At 54.1% G+C, this 19,603-nt stretch overlaps 3 protein-coding genes across 8 annotated transcripts; all 3 read left to right on the top strand.

Moving 5' to 3' along the window:
• Window positions 1-4: 4 nt before the first annotated feature.
• On the top strand, window positions 5-3,824 carry SNIP1 (Smad nuclear interacting protein 1). The gene is made up of 4 exons (XM_056331672.1): window positions 5-237; window positions 356-452; window positions 962-1,551; window positions 2,218-3,824. Exons 1-4 carry the CDS (start codon window positions 59-61, stop codon window positions 2,480-2,482), a joined length of 1,131 nt encoding a protein of 376 aa, XP_056187647.1. The 5' UTR covers window positions 5-58; the 3' UTR covers window positions 2,483-3,824.
• A 694-nt stretch (window positions 3,825-4,518) lies between these two features.
• MEAF6 (MYST/Esa1 associated factor 6) lies at window positions 4,519-11,858 on the top strand. 5 transcript variants are annotated; one of them, XR_008820648.1, is made up of 8 exons: window positions 4,519-4,677; window positions 4,800-4,915; window positions 4,990-5,077; window positions 5,580-5,625; window positions 6,276-6,468; window positions 9,825-9,882; window positions 10,515-10,548; window positions 11,035-11,858. XR_008820648.1 is itself a non-coding variant. In XM_056330936.1 (8 exons), the coding sequence occupies exons 1-8, from the start codon at window positions 4,582-4,584 to the stop codon at window positions 11,041-11,043; spliced, it is 612 nt and encodes a 203-aa protein (XP_056186911.1). In that variant the 5' UTR covers window positions 4,519-4,581; the 3' UTR covers window positions 11,044-11,858. The 5 variants fall into 5 exon arrangements, 4 of the variants coding, with proteins under 4 accessions (XP_056186911.1, XP_056186912.1, XP_056186913.1 ...); XM_056330936.1 differs by lacking the exon at window positions 9,825-9,882 and adding an exon at window positions 9,692-9,721; XM_056330937.1 differs by lacking the exon at window positions 9,825-9,882.
• A 145-nt stretch (window positions 11,859-12,003) lies between these two features.
• On the top strand, window positions 12,004-17,674 carry LOC130145706 (uncharacterized). 2 transcript variants are annotated; one of them, XM_056330935.1, is made up of 7 exons: window positions 12,004-13,940; window positions 14,187-14,319; window positions 14,641-14,697; window positions 14,918-15,014; window positions 15,125-15,291; window positions 15,368-15,464; window positions 15,802-17,674. In XM_056330935.1, the coding sequence occupies exons 2-7, from the start codon at window positions 14,194-14,196 to the stop codon at window positions 15,873-15,875; spliced, it is 618 nt and encodes a 205-aa protein (XP_056186910.1). In that variant the 5' UTR covers window positions 12,004-13,940; window positions 14,187-14,193; the 3' UTR covers window positions 15,876-17,674. The 2 variants fall into 2 exon arrangements, with proteins under 2 accessions (XP_056186910.1, XP_056186909.1); XM_056330934.1 differs by having other exon boundaries at window positions 15,362-15,464.
• The last annotated feature ends 1,929 nt before the right edge of the window (window positions 17,675-19,603 follow it).

Raw genomic sequence — 19,603 nt, 5'->3', positions numbered from 1 at the left:
GTGGCGGCGCGCGGGCCGGAAGCGGCGCGCGCTTCCCTTTGTGGCGGCCGGCGGTGCCATGGAGGCGGCGGCCGAGCGGCGGCGGCAGCGGCGGCGGCGGGAGGTGACGGTGAAGGCCGAGAAGCGGAGCCCCCGGCGCTCCGCCTCCCGCTCGGCGCGGGGCAGCCAGTCGCCGCCGGCCGAGGAGCGGCGGGGCCCGGCCGGGCCGCGCCAGGGCAGCCGCGGCAGGAGCAGCAGGTAGGGCGGCCCGGTGGAAGCGGGCCCCGGGCTGCGCCCGGCCCGGCCGCGGCTCCGCGGCGCACCCCCCCCCTCCCCCCGCACCCCCACCCCCACACACCCCCCTCTTGTTTTCAAGATCGCCCAAGAGGAAGAGCAAGTCGGGGCGGAGGAGCCGGTCCCCGCGCGGCAGGCGGAGCCGCAGCCCGCACCACGCCGCCGTGAAGGTGAAGCAGGTAAATCGCGCAGCCGGTAGCCCCGGGGCCCGGCCCCAGCGGCAGCGGGACCCGCCCGTGCGAGGTACGGACAGCCACCGCGCGCCGGCAGCTACTGTCTTCCCGTCGTTGTAGCACGGCCTGTTCGGAAGAGGAGGGTCGGGGGGTCATAGCCGCTTAACGGCTCCTGCTGCCTGCCCCAGGCTTTGCCTTAACCCACCGGGCGTTCACACACGCACCTGAACCCGGCCTTTGCCCCCTACCCAGGCTGCCCCCGCTAGTTGCTTTGCATTTCGGGAGCAGGTGATGCATCGTGCTGTTTCTTCATCCTGCTTTATTCGGCACAGATTGTAAGAATCCAGATAGTTTGGCAAGGAACTAAGTTCCCCTCGCTTCGTGTTAGTTCTGCACACAGCATATCTAAGTACGCGTTGTCCGTGTGTAGGACTGTGATTTCTTAAAACGCGGCAGGCTTACTGCTCTTTCATTCTGATTTTGAATACATTACTATAAGTGATTCTTTGTTACAGGAGCGAGATGATCATTGTCGTAGAGGAAACGAGGAGCGAAAGCAGAGATACTCATCAGAACAAGAACATAGGAGAGACAGAAGCGGTGACAGAGATAGACACAGAGAGCACTCTGACAGAAGGAAGAATGCAAATGAAAGGCCTGGAGTTCGAGGCCACGAGAGAGAGAGAGATGTTCAGAACATCCGTGAGCAGCAGGCTGAGAGGGAGTTTTATAACGAGAGAAGACGAGAGCATCGACAAAATAACGAAGGCAATGGTGTTGACCAGAATCCAGAACTCGGGCAATCTGATAACAAACCTAAAGCAAAAGCTTCTGTAAACAAAGAGAAGCCAAGCTTTGAACTCTCTGGTGCGCTTCTAGAGGATACCAACACTTTCCGAGGTGTTGTGATTAAGTACAGTGAGCCCCCCGAAGCACGGATTCCGAAGAAGCGGTGGCGCCTCTATCCTTTCAAAAACGATGAGTTTCTCCCGGTCATGTACATTCACAGGCAGAGTGCTTATCTTCTGGGCAGGCACCGCAGAATCGCAGATATCCCCATTGACCATCCCTCCTGCTCAAAGCAGCATGCTGTGTTTCAGTACCGGTAAGTATTACTCTGCCTGCTGGTGAAACAGGATTATTGAGGAATTTATGGAGGAAAAAAACCTGCAAACAAAAAAAACCCCTGGATATGCACAGTTGAGAGGTACGAATTTGGTGTAAGTATGTTAGAGAGAGATGGAATTTATGTTCTGCTGCAGCGTATCGTCCTAGCAGTAATCAAAAATATCTGCGATTGCTCTCATTTAACCACAAGCAGCCTTTTAGTAAGACAAATAACACAGCAGGGTTAATCACAGAACTGTGTGTGTATCTGACTTGAAATAAACTGGCAGGTGTAATTGGCAGTAAAAGTATTTCAAGGAGAGGTTTTATTCATTTGGTCTTTCACAACAAAGTCTGCAGATCTGAAGCAGCAGGGGTTGCTGGCTGCGGAAGACAAAGATGCCGTCTTAGGGAATGGCCATCTGTTCTGTTGTCGGAATTACTGTATTATATCATCAGAAATTTTAGGAGGTGATGCAGTCTGTCAGAATCTGCTCAGTCTCACGCAGTTTCATGTCGCTTTCATCAGACTAGTTCAGATCTCTGCAAGGACAGATACGCATTAACAGCACCGGGGCTTGCATGTTAGAAGACGTGTCTGCTGTTGGAGTATGTTTTCTGTCTCTTGCTGCTGTGATTGAATCAGTGGTTTTTGTTTTGCTAGGCTTGTGGAGTACACGCGTGCGGATGGTACCGTTGGCCGCAGAGTGAGGCCCTACATAATCGACCTGGGCTCTGGGAACGGCACTTTTCTGAATAACCAGCGGATTGAACCTCAGCGTTATTACGAACTCAAGGAAAAGGATGTACTGAAGTTTGGGTTCAGTAGCAGGGAATATGTTCTTCTCCATGAATCCTCAGATAAATCTGAGGCCAACACAAAGGACGATGATGATGATGATGAGAAGGAGGAAGAGTCTGACAGTTAACAGATGAGGAGGAAATTGGGGGGCGGGCAGGGGAGAGGAATTCATTGCAGTTGAACGTGCATTGGGATGTAAACATTGGAGCATCTCAGCACCGATGCCTCTTATTGCCTTAAAGTCCTTTTTCTGTTGCTGGTCTGTTATCATAGTTTATTTTGGGGGACTTCACTGATTATTCATTTTTGATAGTTCTGCATATCAGGAAATACAGGTGGGTTGTTTTGGTTTTGTTTTGTTTTTTCTTCTCTTCTGCTTTTTCCCCCCCTCCGACAAGCAAAGAGCACCTGGAAGTGAAAGCTCTGATGCTGGAAGTACTCGACAGATGTTGAAAGACTGTCCTCTTCTAGAAAACGGTGTAAAACACAGCTGGCATATTTTAAATTATTTTTGTTAATTGTTTTGTTATAGCCCTTTGAAAATGCTACTTTAGTAGTTAGAAAGTAACCCGGTGCATTTTGTAAGAAGTCTTGTTTGGTAGTTTGCCAAATTCCTTTGCCTGTTAGGAGTTCTAGACAGGAGGATTTACCCGGCTCATGACTGAGAAGGTGGAAATGTTGCAAAGCCCCTCTTGTCTTTGTATGTTTTGGGCAGTTCCTTTGCCTTGTGATGACTTTCAGGGACGGATGTTTCGCTGGATTACACTACCTGAAAACGACAAGGTAATTTGAAATCAAAGTTAGACACTCCCTGGGACTCTAGGTGAGGATACTGTGATTTGGGGGCTGAGGTCTAGGTCAGCGTCTGCCCGGCACGGTTCCAGCGTGTGGTGCTGAAGCTGTTACTGGATGGTGAGTGTATGGGTCTGAAGCTGGGGCCTTTATTTCTGATGCCACCCCTGCCCCATGAATAACTTCTCCTTGGTTTCATTTGTATTACACGTAAAGACCTTTAACGTGGTGACATGTTTTAACCACAGTTTGCACTATTTAAGTTTTCTTTTTATGAAAAGTTATACAAGTCACCTGTTTGAAATTAGTCTTCTCCCCTGTGAAACAAAACGCTGCTTTGGGAAGAGAAGAAACAATCCCACTCACTGAAAGTCTTGCCTATTTTTGGATGTCTCCTCCCCATTGCTTTATGGTATAAGAAATGTGTATTTTCCACACCATTTACTAATTTGCCTGGATGTTTGTTCTTTGGTCACAAGCTATTTGTACCTGCTGTGTATATACTTTGTGTATACAAGTGTTGCATATTGTATACACAGGCTAGAACATTTATGGTGTAAATATGGGGCATTGACATGGGGCTACAAACAGTAGGTAGAACAAGTTTTGGCTAGGAGGATCTCCTTTATATATACACCAGGGATTTTTAAATAAAGAATTTGTAAATTTAGCCCTAATCACTGGTAGTTTCCTAGTCCCTAGTGTCTTTTTTTTCTCCCGTGTTCCTTGAAATAGATGGACTTCCCATGCTCGTCTCGGTATTCAGGTCACCGAGTGAGTTTAAAAAAAAATTGTGTGATTTGGGGGGTGGGGGGGATGTGTGCGCGAGGGGGTTCGCACCGCATCCCTGTGCTCAGGCCTTGCTGCGGGGGGGGGAGCGGGGTTGTGGGGGGCGCGGGTGAGTGGGGCGGGAGAGAGTGGGGCGGGGGGGGGAGCGGGGGTGCGTGGGGCTGGGGGGGAGAGGGAGGGAGGGAGTGGGGCGGGGGTGCGCGGGGCGCGCGTCGCCTCACAGCAGCCCGCGCCCGGCTGAGTAGGCTGCGGGCACCGGGGGCACGGAACGCCCCTCGGCTCAGCCTGCCCGGCTCGGCCGCCCCCCCCCCCGCCACGGCTGCGCCGGGCCGGGCCCGCGGGGCCAGCTCCCCGCTGCGGCCGAGACCGAGGCCGCCCCCCGGCAGGGCCTGACCCGAGGCCTCCGGGCCGGCTGGCGGCGGGCCCGGATCACCCCTCCGCGCCCGGGCGATGGGCCGGCGGGGGCCGCCCCGGCGGGGCCGCCCCAGGGCGGAGCGGGGCCGGGCCGGGGCGGAGCGGGGCCGGGCCGGGGCGGAGCGGGGCCGGGCCGGGCCGGGCTCGGCGCTGCCCCCGGCGGCCCCTCCCGGCAGCGCAGCCGCCGCCGCCGCGCCCCGCCCCGCCCGGCCCGCGCAGGCCGCCGCCGCCATGGCCGCGCTGCACGCCAAGGCCGGCGGCCCCCCGCAGATCCCCGACACCCGCCGGGAGCTGGCCGAGCTGGTGAAGCGCAAGCAGGAGCTGGCGGTGAGCGGCGGGGGCGGGGGCGGCGGGGCCTGCAGGCCGCGGGCGGGCGGGCGGACGGCGGGGCCTGGGCCGCGGGCGGGCGCGGGGCCGGGCCCGCTCCATGCGCTGCCTGTGCCCGGCAGGAGACGCTGGCCAACCTGGAGCGGCAGATCTACGCCTTCGAGGGCAGCTACCTGGAGGACACGCAGATGTACGGGAACATCATCCGCGGCTGGGACCGCTACCTCACCAACCAGAAGTGAGTCCCGGCCCGGCCCGGCCCGGTCCCGCCCGCCCCCCGGGCCCCCGCGACGCCCTTTCTCTCTTTTTCAGGAACTCCAACAGCAAAAACGACCGAAGGAACCGCAAGTTCAAGGAGGCTGAGCGGCTCTTCAGCAAGTCCTCGGTCACCTCGGCTGCGGTGAGTGCCAGGCCTGGCCCCAGTGGGGCCTGGCCGGTGGCCCCGTCCCCATCCCCTTCCCCATCCCTGCCTCATCCGCATCCCCTGCCCCGTCCCCTGCCCCATCCCTGTCCCCATCGATGTCCCCTCCACCCCTTGGTGCTCCTCAGTGCAGCTGGTCCCGTGGCAGTCTCTCAGGCTGCTGCAGGACCACTGTTCTGTTCTGTCACCCCTGACCCAAGCACTTTCATCCCACATCGCAGCCTCTTTCAGAAACCCTTTTCCTAGCGTCCGGAGAGGCGAAAGGGAATTGCAGTCAAGAACCACCCATGCCACACACTTGTCACTGCCATCTGTGTCTTACCTTTTTGCTCCTAACCCCCTTCTGCTGGTGCTAGGTCATATGTTCTTTCAAGCGAAAGCTTGATGTGTCTTTCTCTGTGAGGCGATCTCTGTGGTTTTGAACATTCGGAAAGTGGTAAGTGGATTATGGCTTTCATTAACGCCCCTTTTGGTTTTCTAGGCGGTCAGTGCATTAGCTGGAGTTCAGGACCAGCTCATTGAGAAGCGTAAGTCACTTTTTCATTTCTCTCAGACTTGGGAAAGAATTACTCTGCTCCCCACCATTCAGCTCTGTCTCCAGTTGTCTGGATTCGTGCTGTGCTCGCTGCTCCCTGTCCCGGGACCTGTGGCTGCTCCTCGTAGGCTGGCTGCCGCCTCCTCCCAGCGCAGCCGCTGGCTACGCAAGTCGGCAAAGTGGCACTGTGAGAAACAGAAGTTGAGCTTCCTTTCTCGAGAAAACTCATGTTCAGCAAGGGTTTGTTGTGCATAAAACTTATTTAAATGGACTTTGTGCTCTTTGAAGAAGGAGGCGAGTAGAGCTGAAGGGATGGGTTTCTGTTTGTGTGTCTGTCAGTCAGTTGCAGGTGATGTGGGAAGGGGCCACACATTCAGGATTTTAAAAAATGGGTTTGTAGTCAATACCAAATCAGCTGCAATTCTAGCGTGCTTCAGTTACCGAGGAGGCCACTTGCTGTCCTTCAGAAATATTTTTCAGGTTCTCTTATGTACCTCCTGGTGCCATAAGGCTCAGTGTGTCTGCTGCCCCGTGTACTGTTGCTGGCAGTTGCTTCTTCCATGCAGGGCTTTGCCAGGGCAGCCTGGGATATGAGCTGCAGGGAGGTAACTGTTGTGCTCGTCTGTGTTTGTCACGCTCTAGGGGAGCCAGGCAGTGGCACAGAAAGTGACACTTCTCCAGACTTTCACAATCAGGAGAATGAGCCCAACCAGGAGGATGCTGAAGAGCTGGATGGGTCTGTGCAGGGGGTGAAACCCCAGAAAGCTGCTTCCTCTACTTCTTCTGGGAGCCACCACAGCAGCCACAAAAAACGGAAGAACAAAAATCGACACAGGTTAGTGGTACCAGCAGCCTTCTTGTCATACCTTCTGAATGGTCAGCTGTCATTGAGTTTACTGTATGATGTGAAAGGAGCTAGTAACGTGTTAGAATACTGAGCAGCTCAGGTGGCTCGTTTTGGCAATTTTTCTGGGTTTCAGTTGTGTGCATCCTGTAGTGTTCCTCAGGACCCCGTTGCCCCAGTGTCTCAAGGAGGGGAAAGCACACGGAAGAAGTTAAACAAGCAGCGCAGGGCGCTTGACCCCAGCTCCGGTACAGCTGTGCTTTTGACCAGGCTTTTTCAGTTCTGTCTGTCCAGGAGAGTCATAAAGCTGCCTTCCTTCCAGTAGGGGAAGAGTGCGGTCCTGGCCTCCTGTCCTTGCTTCTTGGTTTCTGCAGAACCAAGTAAGATAGGAATGTCAGTACTTTCTGTGGAGAAGGAGAGTGTAAAAGCAAATCGGAATGTTTTGAGGGTTGTGGATACTGCCAGTATCTTCACGAAGATTTCCACTCCAAACCCTTTCAGCTGGCACATCCCAAACTGGCTCTCTTGATTAGGGCATAGAAAAGTTGCTTTGTCACATTGACCTCAAAGTGTTTGTTACTAAATTGACCTAAATTCATGTGAAACAAAGATTTCCTGAACTCTTTATGGCTGAATTTAGATGACCGGTTCTGCCCCTTACGGTATGCCCCTATGGCATGATGCAGCGTGATGGGCTGATGGCTTTGAAATCTGAAATAAGCTCCCTGCCTTACAGCACTGCCCTCCGTGGGCCCGCATAACGGGCTGCTTAGCCATGGCTCGGTGCCCCCCAGCAGAGCTAGCCCAGGGCTTTCTACACCGTCTGCCAGTGCACTGTGGAGCTGGGGCCTAAGGGGAAAAAAACATGGAAATCCATGGCCTTGGGGAGAGGAGACATTTACTGCAGAACTGCACCACTGGAAACGATTGCTGCAAATGGTACCTAAAGATTATTAGAAGGAGCTTTTTAAAAGTGTTCTTGCTAACTTTGAGCTTGTTGGCTTTATGTATGGATGGGCTTTACTTTCCTCTTTAAGGGACCTTCCCATACAATCACAAGAGAGAAATGTTTTCAAGAAAAGTGGTAAAAATTTACAAAGATTGCTGGGGGAAGGTTGGTTTGGTAGATACGGAGGTAGGTATAGCACTTGAAGAATGTTTAACTAATTTTATTTGTTTATCAGGTTGTGAGTCATTAGCGTGTCTTTAATTCTTAGGTCAGAATTTTCTTCCTACAGCAGTTTTTGTTGGGCAAACATCCTAAAGTACTGGATGTCCCTTTGGTTCCTCATGAGCTGGGAATCCAAAGCAGTTCAAAACTTTCTTTTTTTTTTTTTTTTTGGCCTGTAGGCAATTGGAAAGAAGTTCAGGAATAACACAAGAAACTACATCTGTAGACAAATTCAGAGAAGCAGTCTGTAAAACTGAAGTACCGCTTAAGAAAATTGCTTTTTCAAACAAATTATAAAATTAAGCACTTAAATGGACAGCAAACCAATCCAGTGCAGATGCAGCGGGGTGCAATACAAAAGGTGTAAATAATATAAATTGTTTTGCTCTGTTACATAGCCCGAACTTTAGTGACAGGAGTTAGGAAGAAACTGCCCTACTGACAGGTTGTGTTGCTTTGGGGTTTCTTCTACATTCCTTCCACTGAAGCAGCTGATGCTGTCTACTGTCTGGGACAGTGTTGGACATGAGGAGCCCTGGTCTGATCTGGTATGGCCATTCTTAACGTCCCAAGAGATACGTCAGATGCATCTACATTACAGAAGGGCTTAGTAAGTTAGTAATTGACTATTTTGTAGTGCTTAGCATGGCCAGATAGATAACTAAAAGAGGATAAATAAGTTTCTAATAAAAACTCTGTTAAAATTGTGATTGCCATTGTTGACTGTCCCCTAAATTTTTGGCAGAAAAGACCAAACAATTGTCAAGTACCTCTAGATTAAAAAAGAGAAACAACAACAAAACAGTCCCAGTCTACTGAAAGTGTAGCAAAGTGTTTTAAAATGCATTACAGCCCAGAGTGCTCTTTCAGATGAGACCGGTGTGTCTGTTTCTTGAGTGTCACGGAACGAAAAAGAGAAAAATAAAAAGAAATACTGGCATGTCTTTTTGTTCAGAAACTCTTCCATTTGCCAGCATACGACTGAGTTCTGCTCACCTGTCCCTGAAGAACGGGGAGGTGATGGGAGCAGGCACCCAGGAGGTGCACTGACCCCGCTGGATTTTCTGCTTTGTGCGCCACCCAGAGCTGTGTGGAAGGTGGGGTTCGGGCTGGGCAGAACTGTTGTGAATAGGCAGCTTAACTCCCCACCCTTAAAACCAGGGCATCAGGTGGAAATGAAAGTGTTTTTACTGAACTCATGCTCTGTTCCGTCTGAGACCATGGGAATGCCAAGACCGTTATTTTCTGTGTGCTCAGCAATTTTCATGGCTAGAAACTATTTCAGGAGAAAACAGTATTGTTTCCTCTTAGAAATTCAGTGCTGAAAAGCTACTAAGTTACAGCTGATTTGATGATAAGTCCTTTCCAACAAATACACCGTTAGCTTTGGGGCAGAGCTGGTTCTAGCGGCAGCGCCGTGGTGTCCGTGTGAGTGCTGAGGCGAGGGGTGGGAATGTTACCAAACTGTCATTAGCTTTGGCCAAGTGACCGTCTTCTCTTTTTAGCTCTCTGAAGGAGGCGAGTGCAAGAGGATGTGTGTGCATATGCGCGTGCATTATGAGAACATTCGAATGCGGAGTTGGCCACTTAGTTCCGTGTCGTCTCCACCTCTGCCTGAACAAGCTTTGCTTTGCCGTAATAATTAGACAAAGCCACTGCTTCCTGACCACCCGCTCGTTTGCTTTTGCAAGCAAATCCGTTTTTCTCTCTGCCTGTGAGCTAGTGTGCACTCTCAAGTATCCGATAGCTTCCTTTTGAAATTCCCTCCATAAAACCACTCTGCCTCTGTCCTAACGCCTCTTTTTTCCCAGAAATCCGATTGGGGAGGGGGACTCTGGATTGCCACGTCTAGAGTGCTTTTTGTGCCCAATTCTGGTTAAGATATCTTAAGCACTTTATGGCATTTGAACACTGGCTTTATTATTTATTTTATTTTTATTTTATTTTTTAGTAATCTCGCTAGGGTGGCTAATCAACTAATTTATTTAATTCATTAGTATATTAATTTCTATTGCTTTCTTCCTTTCAAATGCTGCCCCTCAGCCCGTCTGGCATGTTTGATTATGACTTTGAGTAAGTTTGACTTGAATTAGTACTTGTGCTGTGTTGTTAGTGTGTAGACACCAATGTGCCTTTTGAGACCTTTCTAACCCATAGTTTATCTGTTTAATTGTAGGTATGTATATTAGGTTAGGCTGGGAAGTTTTTTTTAAAAACAGAAAAGCGTGATGGAGGTAACATTTTATTTAATAACTTCAGCAAAATTAAATTAACTTCACTCTTCTTTACCTTTCTATTTCATTTTTAAATAGATAAACTTTTTAACTTAAAAACTTAGTTTAAAAACTGATTCTTCTGGCTTTGCTTCTGAAGGAGATTAGTGTAGACTTGGATATTTCCTTCTGGAAAAATGTAATAAACTCAGTACCTTTGACTCGTATAACCCCTGTCATCTTAAACTCCTATCTCTATTCCAAGTAAATAACCATTACCACTATGTCTGAATAATTACCTATGGCATAGTTACACATCTAACAAATTAACATAGAGCATGCGTATTTAACCTTATTTCTTTATGCTGCATAACTTCCCTGTGATTTTTATTATGAACCTTTATTAACTCTTTTTGTGAGTGGACGGAATATGCATTTTGACAAATTATAAAGAATCCACTCTCTGTCTCTTTGCTGCTTTCTTGTCCAGTAATATTGGGACAGTGATTTGGCTCAGCCGAATTGAGAATGTGGATTGAATTAACCAAATAGTCTTTGTTGTAGCCTGTGCCATATGCAGTAGCTGGTTCTTTGAACTCTAGTGTTGGCTTAATGTATTGAAATGGACATTTCTCTTATCTTTCCAACCACAGGATTGATCTCAAGTTAAACAAAAAGCCAAGAGCCGTAAGTATCAGTGCTCTGTCGTTGTTTTCATTGCTCATCTGTAGACTTGAGTGGCTGACTGACTCCTAAGCTTAAAAAGCCTCCCTCTGCTGTAATTTAAGATCTTATTTTCGTGGTCGAGGAATCTCATGGTATGAAAGAAGCATTGTCTTGTGGATTTAACAGTAAATAAGCCCAGGTAGGCTTGTTACGAAGCTAGGTCACAGTTAAGTCCTACACACTTTTTATGGAAAAAGCTGTTTTGCATCCTATTATCTTGTCATGATCTGGAACGTTAAAAGCATCTGGTTTGAGTTGATGCGCTCTTGAATTAAAGTTTTGAAGGGTCCTTTCTTTTGAATGTTTAGCTACAAGAAAAAAGCCTCTTTTCTGTTTTGCCTGCAACTAATGGTATGTAGAAATGAGAGAAGACTGAAAATCCCAGCTCTGCAAGCAGAATTGAAGGTAGAAGCGTCTCAGTGTGCCTGTCCTCTCCTTTCTCTGCAGGACTACTAGACTCATCAGTGCTGATGCTTCCGGGATTTAGGTCTACATGAATCCCCACTGAGAAAAGTGCCAGTCGACTGAATGAGCATGATGGCAGCTCTCTGGCCAAGTGTCTGCAGATGGGAGTGGCTCGCTCTAAAGAACTTAGATGGGGGGAGAAAATCTTGGACCATGTACTTTGCATCATTTTTAAATCACCTGAGTTGCAGGAAGACTAAGGTGTAGTAGTAGTAGTAGTAGTAATAGTAGTAGTAGTAGTCCTGAATTCCTGACTATTCTGTGCTTCCACCTCAGTTGGGAACTTCCTAATATTGGCTGATCTTGCTGCTGCCACCCCTGTCATCTGCAAACCTATGGAGAGGTATTGCTTTTTCCACTGGAACTGGGGTATGATTCAGTATGTCCCATCCATGTTCTAAGACTTAGATTACTTCCGTTGCCAATACTTAGCTTTGTAGTTTTGTTTTTGTTTTGTGTTTTTTGTTGGTTTTATTGTGTTGTTGGGTTTTTTTTAAACCAGTGTATAGTTAACAAAATGACTTTTGGTTTCTTTGTTTTAATCCGTGTAGAGTGGAAGGTTCTTCATTTTGTGGAACAGCTCATTTTGATTCTTCCTCAAGTAGAGAAGAAGGTGGTTAACCCTTTTCTCTAGCTTTAATTTTAAGCAACATCTCCTAAAATTTACGCAGTGCTTTTAGAGGCAGGGAGGGCTGGAGCTCAAAGCCATCTTGCTCTTTGCTATGTTTGAGATTGGGTGGATTCTCTTTTTAATACCAACTTCTGTCATTTGTACATAAACAATAAAAGTTACATGTTTGTCTCTCTTCTCATGTTTTGTTCAGTCCAAAATTTGACTCCTAGTGCTGTTTATGCTCCATCTGCTTTATGAGGAGCTTTGCTGGAATCCTTCCACTTTTGCGTAGTAGCTGTTCCTTGTCTCGTGACCCTTAGGAGGTTTCCTTTGTGCTTTCTTCCCTCTGGTAGACACAACATCGAGTACTCGAAAGGATTGCCAGGCTCTAATCTCCAGCTGCGTTCAGCTAATTCCGCTTCAAGGTAGAAGTTGGATGTCAGTCGGTTCTTGCTGATCCTGGCAGGATGCCCGCAGATAAGGGATGAGCAGTCTGCATTGCCACTGGAAGAGTACGCAGAGGGATGAGCGTTAGGTGCTTTTCACAGTAGCCAGGTCAAGATGATCAACGTTGATGTTGAAATAAGCTTTGCTTTTCTCGGGAGGGTAAATTGCCTTTGTTATTGGTGCTGTAATGCATTTGTGTCTGCCTAAACATCACCGATAGAGAGTGCCACGGGGAGAGTTGTTGCAGCCCCCCAGCACGTGCGTGTGTGCTTGTTACAGCCGCGTGTTCGTTCCGTTCTGCTGCACCTCTGCTTTCCTCATCTCTTGGGTCTTTTTCAGCTCCCTCCAGGCAACCCAGTCAGTGCAGAGCATTACCCAGGAGTGAAGGCAAAATTATATGAGCCAAGTTCTCCCCTGTTCTGTTGTCTGGTTCAGGGATGAAGGCAGCTCCGTAGTTGCTCACGGTGGGAGCTGGCTTATCCTGCAGTAGAGCAAGTGGTTGTGCGGCTGGCAACTGCTTATCTGCAGGGGGTGTCGGGATGTAACGGCTTAATGGGCAAGCTGCAAAGCTGTCCTACTTTTGCGTGTTTTAAGTCACAGAGGTTAAATACAGGGGGGTGGAAGATCTAGGAAATAGCATGAGCTCCTACAAGGCCTTGCTTTTCCATAGCTCTGGAAAACAAAGAAGTCTTAGCTGATGGTTTTTGTCTAGTTGGCCTTGATAAAAAAGCAGGTTTCTCCCACTACTGCTGCTGTTCCAAAAGCAAGGATAGCAAGAGCAGCTGAACTTCAGAGGGTAAAAGTCTCTGCTGCACCTCTGACCTCGAGGAAAGCTGCGGTAACCTTTGTGGCCAGAACACCTCCCTGCAGAGGCACAGCAAAGGGCTGGTGTACCTTGGAGTCCTGTGTGTGTACAGGCATTTTTTGTGGCAAAGTGTCAACCGGCTCCAGTTTCCCTGTGATGCACATTAGGGGTGCTGCGGGGACAAGGGGAAAATGCAAACTTTGCTGCCGCTGGCAGCGTTTGTCACTAAAGAAAGGGGACAGCCGTTCTGCCGAGGACAGTGTCTGATGGCAGCAGCCCTGGGCAGCACATTGATCGGCGCAGAAAGTTAAATGGCAAGCGCTTGGTTCCCAGTTAAAGGCACCCTGTTCAGCTGATGTGGAGCTGTTCGCCCCCAGGTCCCACTGGTGGGCAGCAGCCCTTCGGCTGCTGAGGGGCCCCGGGAGGTCTAGGTCTGCCCCGGGACGGAACGGTCGCTCGTCCCAGGACAAGCAGTGGTGGGCACAGCCCCAGCTTCCCTGCGGTGTTACTGTCAGGTTGGGGGACAGCACGCAGGGTCTCTGATCCCTTTGGGAACAGAAGCACCATCACCTACAAGAGTGGCGTGAGGTGGATGCTGGAGTCTGGCTGTTGTGCCTAAAACTTTGATTTTTATTCCTGAGGACTGCTAACTTTCTCCTTAAACAGCCTGAGTGACCAAAGATCCCCAGGAGTGCCGGTGCCTGGCCCTTGGACGCAGGAGTCGGAGCGAATTGCACAGGCTTTTACCTGAAAGCTAAGGGTAGTAGTTGAAAATAAATCACAAGCCCTTTGCTTGCAGAACGTGAATCCCGAGCAGAGCAAATGAGGGCTGGCAGAGCAGCAGCTGTCCTTACGGCCACCGAAAGCAGGGCAGGAGGAACGCTAATCCCTCGCCAGGAGGATTAGGCAGTTTATCGAGCCCGAGCAAGGGGCCGAGCAGCAGCCAGAGCTGACGCCAGGCAGGAGAGGCAGCAGCTGCCCCGCCGCCGGGAGGGGTCCAGGCGTGGTGCAGCGCAGCGCCAGGTAAGGGGGCAGAGCTGGGGAAGGGGAGCAGCCATCCCCACCGAGCGGGTGCCTTGTGCTGCGATCTGGCCCTGAAAATACCTTCCCTTTCGCTAGCCTGGCACTGGGCGAGCTGGGCTGGACACCAGTGTCAGCTGGTGCACCCCACAGCTGCCGCACGTCCCTCCGGTGCGTGGAGCAGGGCGGGTGCACGAGGCAGAGGCTCCTGGGGGTGCAGGGACGTCACCTGTGTCTCCTGGCCTGCAGGGTGCCCATGGGCAGGCAGCACGGCCCGCTGGTGCCGAGGTGGAGGCAGCTCCTGCGCGCTGGGTGCTGGTGGCTCCTGTCGCTCTCCGGGATGGCGCTGCGGGGGCTGCAGTGGCTCTGGAGGCTGGCGTGGGTCGGTACCATGTGGCCCCTTCCCCAATTGCCTTCACGGACTTGTGTTGGCTCCAGATGTGGTGCCCAGAGCCAGGGGCCGGGGCAGGGGGTGGGGGTGCTGCTGCGGCTCTGTTTCTGTAGCGGTGGTGCCAGGGTGGGCAACAGCGCGCCGTCCAGCAGCGTGGCTGGGCGATCGGGACCCTCGTCCTTGGGGTTTGGCTCTTGGCTCAAGGCACTGTACGGTTCTGCCCACCAAGAGCCCTGGGGACGTGGGGACATTGCTCCCTGGGGCAGGTTTGAGCCTGCTGCTCTCACCACGCGGCCGCCGTCCTCTCCCCAGTACCTGCTGATCTGCTACAAGAGCTGTTGGGACGGCGCCTTCCAGGTCACCGAGGAGGTAACTCCCCAACGTGGCCCCAGGCTGTGGGGGCTGCAGAGGTCTCCGACCCCCGGGACATGGCTGAGCCCAGTGACACGGTCTGTGGGTGGCCCTGTGGCACCAACGTGGCTGTAGGTCCCCAGGGCACGGCACGGCAGGGTCCCCTGGTCAGGGTCGGGGCCACCGGGCTCAGCTGCCCGTGGACATGTCAGTCCCCGCGGTGTGTGGCGGCTTTCAGCTCGGCGTGGCGCTGCGCTTGAGGCTGGAAGGTGGCAGCGAGGGGAGTGAGGAGGAGGACGGGGGTTCCCCACCGGCGCTGGAGCCTGGGCAGGCAGGTGGGTGCCTGGCACGGTGGTGGGGGCAGGCAGGGGTGACCCTGGTGCAGAGGTCGGGTGGGTGGGTGTTGCGGGGCGCTGGCGGGAGCTGAGCTGTGGTGCCAGGGCAGCGGCGGAGCGGCAGCAGCGCGGTGGTGTCAGCGAGGCTGTGCTGGCGAGGCTGGAGGCACTGGAGGCTGATGTCCGCTTCCTCTGCACCGAGCTGGGCGCCGAGAAGCTGCTGTGGAGCAGCCGGTTCCTGGAGCTGCTGCGGGAGCAGCAAGGCCTGCACCAGCGGGTGAGTCCTCCATGGGGCCCCCAGTCCCCCCAGCCCCCTGATACCCCCAGACCCTCATGCCCTGTCCCAGCTGCAGGAGCGCCCGTGGCAGTGGGACAGCGGCGACAACCCTGAGCTGCTGGGGGGGCTGGAGGACCAAAGTGCCAGTGGGAGCGATGGAGAGAGCCTGGCAGGTAGCAGCTGGGGTCTGGGGGGTTATGGGGGGACAGGGAGGCAGTGACTGGGGAGGGGGGGGACCTGCCATCTGCAGCCAGAGCTGGGGAGGGGGCAGCGTGCTGAGCTCTGCCAGTGGGCAACATGGGGAACTCACCAGCTGCCACTTGGGCACTGGGAAGCACTGGTGGGCACTGGGCAGCAATGGGCTGCCCTGGGAGGTACTTGGGAGGTGAGGGGGCCGAGGAAGGCTCCCAGCCCTCCGTACCAGTTGCCACTGGGAGCCTGGCTGGGCATTCCCACACATGGCAGAGCTCCAGCCATCGCTTCCCCTCTCGCCCTTCTGCTCTGTTAAAGGACGCCGGTGGATGGAGCCACGCTGGCAGCTGGCCCCGTGCCCGTGCCGCCTTTCGGAGCCAGCAGCTCCGTGACAGGCAGAAACCGTAAGTGAAGGTTTAAGTAGGGCATCAGCGAGACAAGAAGGAGCCACCTGTCCCTCCCTGCTCAGGCACCACAGGACACAGGCCAGGACGGCGCGGTCCCAGTTGTGTTGCCGTGTCCCTGGACGTGCCCCCACCCCCTAGTGCCAGCCGGACCCTGCCCAGCCCCGCCGGTCCGCTGGGAGCAGGAGGCAGCTCAGCCTCCTGCACTGCCCAGGGCAGGTCACAGCCACCCCTTGCCACGGCCACCCCGGGGGCTGGCTGTGCCCTGGGCAGGTTGTCTCTGGTGGAGCCCAGCTACGAGCATCTTCCTGATCTGCTGCAACTTGCTGGGAGCTTCCTGGAGCAAGGAGTAAGGTCACCGCCAGCTCCTGTTCACCTTGCACAAGCTGGAGACACTGGGGTGACGGATGGATTGCAAAACCCAAGAGCTGCCCCGTTTACTTCCTCGTTGGCCGGATAAGTCCCCTGCAGGAACTGCCCCACACAAGTTGCAACTCCCAGCTGGCTCCTTGCAACAGCACGTGGCTCTCGGGGGCGGCCGAGGGGCCCTCGTTCCTGGAGGATGGCGCAGCCAGGGGGGCCGTGCCACGGGTGGAACAGGCTTGGGCAAACCTGCCTCTGCCCACTCCAAAGCGCTGGGTTGGGTCAGGCAGCCCCTGGCCCAGCAAAGGGAAAAGAAGGGGCCGGGGGGCGTTGCAGGAGGGTGCTGAGCCTCCCACCCCGCAGGAGGGCAGATCTGGCACGGCTACAGGGCCCCACACGTGGCAGGATCAGCCTTGGGCCCCCATGCAAGGGGCAAGGAGCCACCCTGTGCCCAAGCCCTGACCCAGCCTCAGGGGCTGCGTGCTGCTGCCCCCCCCCCCCCCCCAGCTGCCAGCCACCGCTGTGAAATACAGGCAGCCACCTTCCACGGGGCTGTTTGCTTGGTCTTTCCGCTGCACGCGCTGGGGCGGCTGCTCCGCCACCGCGCTGCAGAGACCCCCATCCCGCAGCCATCTGGGGAGGGGGTACCAAGACGAACCCTTGCTAAAGCAGAGAGGGGCCCGGTCCCTACGCCACGGCAGCTGGCCCGGAGCCGGCACTCAGCCCGGGAAGCGCTCGCGGCAAGCGCGGGCAGTGGGGACCGCGTGGCAGCAGCACCTCCCGCCCGGGCACTGATCCTGCCCTGTGAGCAGCCAGTGCAAACCAGCCGCCCCCGCCAAGAGGTGGGCGCACTGTGCCCATCGCTCACCACGTGTCTCGCCAGCCCCAGCACCGCGCTGGTTGCCACCGCCAGCTGCCCACACTATGGGCGCTCGCCAACAGTGCCAGCGCACACGGCTGAGGGTCTGCCAGTGACCCTGCTCCCGCCGGCCCTGCAGCCCTCGCAACTGGCCTCCAGCACAAAGGCTTTGATGGGAACACTTCCATTCTGGTTTTGTTGTGGCACCAGGCAGGCTTGTCTGACTCTGGGAATTAACCTGCAACGCTGCGGAATGGCTGCCGCGACCCTGGGCCTGCTGCCCACCCCCCCGCGCCCCAGAGAGCGCGTGGAAACCATCCCCACAGCCCTGCTGCAGCCCCCACCCCAGGGAGCTGGCTGGGTGCAGGGGCTGGGGACAGGCCCCTGCAGCGAGCAGGGAATCGTTCTTCCCGACGTGCCCGTGCAGCACCCTGCACCATCGGGGAACTGATGCAATGCAAGGAACAGCAGCCTGACTCATCCTGCACTGACCTGGCTCCCGCACGATGCTTGAGGTGGGACAGGCCCACACTAAGAAATATCAAAATAAACCAGGTGACGCAAATGAGCCACTCCTGGGTCCCTGCTGCCACAAAACCCCAGCCCCAAACTGGCCATCCCCTCTCCTGCAGGAATGGCAGCAGCATCCGTGAAGAGACCTCAGGAGCGCTGGGGACATCAGACAGCAGCTTTGCAGCGCTGTGACAAGGTCCTGGCCCCACAGCTCAGCTCTCCTGAGGCAGCCCCCGGGGCTGTGCTGGAAATCCCCCGTCACCCCCACCCCGACAGCAGCTCAGCCACTCTGCAGGGGCAGGGTTTAGGAGGTGGAGGGTGAATCAAGCAGCGTTAACTACATTCACCAGCTCTTCCTCCCCACTGGAGCAGCCCCCCATGGGTGGCCAAGCCCCTGCTGCAGCACCCTCACCGTGACACCTCCGAGTGAGGCAATAACCGCCTCACAGGCTGGGGAAACCTTCCCCCGGGCCAACACGCCATGCAAATCCTCCTGACCTATTGCTCAACCAGATGCTGTATTTAGTCCAAAGTATTTGTGCAATGCAGGCCTGGGGGGGCACACGGGGAAGCTGAGAGCTGCTTCTCGCTCATGGGTCACGGCTTCACCAGGAGGGCTGGGGTCTGGCGTTGCTCAAGGAGAAACCGAGACAGAAGAAAGCACTTCTGCTGGCCTGGCGCAGCGCCTGGAGCAAACCTCGGCCTTAGGGAGCCCGGGGGTACTCAGGGCACCGAGGGAGCATGGTGAGAGGTGAACTGAAAAATGCGTGGCTGGAGGGCAAGTGCTGAGGGGCACCGGCACCAGCAGCACTCTCCAGCCTCCCTGCCGCTGTCAGCTTTGCTTCCCTCCAGCAGGACCCAGACCCTCTCCCACCCTTGCACCTTTCTGTTCACTTTGGTGCCGCATTTACTCTGCAGACTTGCTCACTTCCTGCATTTCTCTCTTGCAGCAAACCTGTACCCCAAAGTGCCTCAAAGATGCAGTGCAGATGTCGGGGCACCTCTTCCTCTCTGCAGGGAGAGAAGTAGCCCTGCAGCCTCAGAGCTGGGTGAAATCAGCAGTTTGATGCTGAACCTGCTTCCTTGTAAGGTGGCCTGCCCCAGGCCGGTGGCATTGTCACACCCCCACGTGATGCCATGCACACATGTGCCTCCATTACATAGGCGCCCCTTTCCCACGGCCTGTGCAGGAGCCTTGGGTCAGATTCCTGCCTCTGGAAACGCCTTGAAATGAGAGTTGGGCTAGCCACATCCTGGAAATCCCCCGAGGGGAGGGAACCAGATGGGTTCGAGCAAAAGTTCAGCGAGCAAGAAGGGCACACGGCAGCGGGCGCAGGGGAGAGGCGAGCGAAGGCTGGGGCCTCGCAGGCACTGGGTGCCCGGTCCCACGGGGCTGGGGGCTGCAGCCGCCACCCAGGGCCCCTCCGGGGTCACCGCCCAGCACAGGGGAAGGAGATGAGAACACAGCAGTTTCTAACCCTGACCTCTGCCACAGCACAGCTTCCCACTTCTTCCTTCCCTCTTTTGAGTATTGATTTAAAAAAAAAAAAGCCCAAAGTCAAGACATCCTGCAGCACTGACTTATGGAGGGCTCCTCCTCGTGCCTGTTCATCCTTTCTTTGTGCAGTGGGAGCAAAGCCTTTCCTTTGATGATATTTAATTACCTTTTCCATCTATTTCTACCACAAAGGCAAAGAGGACACTGTTCTCTATCCCCAAAACACTGGCGGACCCCCCATCGCTCTTTACAAGCACGCTCACTGCCTCCTCACTTTCACATCAGTCCTTCCTACCCCAGCCCACGCTCCTTGGTTCCCTTTATGCTGCCTTTGTGCTTTTGGGGAGGATGCAGCCACGGCTGCCCCCTCACGCTGAGGGCAATGCGCGTGGTGGGACCGACTTGCCCGCTGCTGGAGGCTGGCACGCTTGATTTGGAAGGAAAGAGCCAGCACTGGATGGGCTCACCAGACTTGTTTTGCAG

This window comes from Falco biarmicus, chromosome 3 (genome assembly GCF_023638135.1).
Source record: "Falco biarmicus isolate bFalBia1 chromosome 3, bFalBia1.pri, whole genome shotgun sequence".
Lineage (NCBI taxonomy): Eukaryota > Metazoa > Chordata > Aves > Falconiformes > Falconidae > Falco > Falco biarmicus.
Note: the sequence above shows the minus strand (reverse complement) of the source record. Positions and strands in the feature narration are given on the sequence as shown.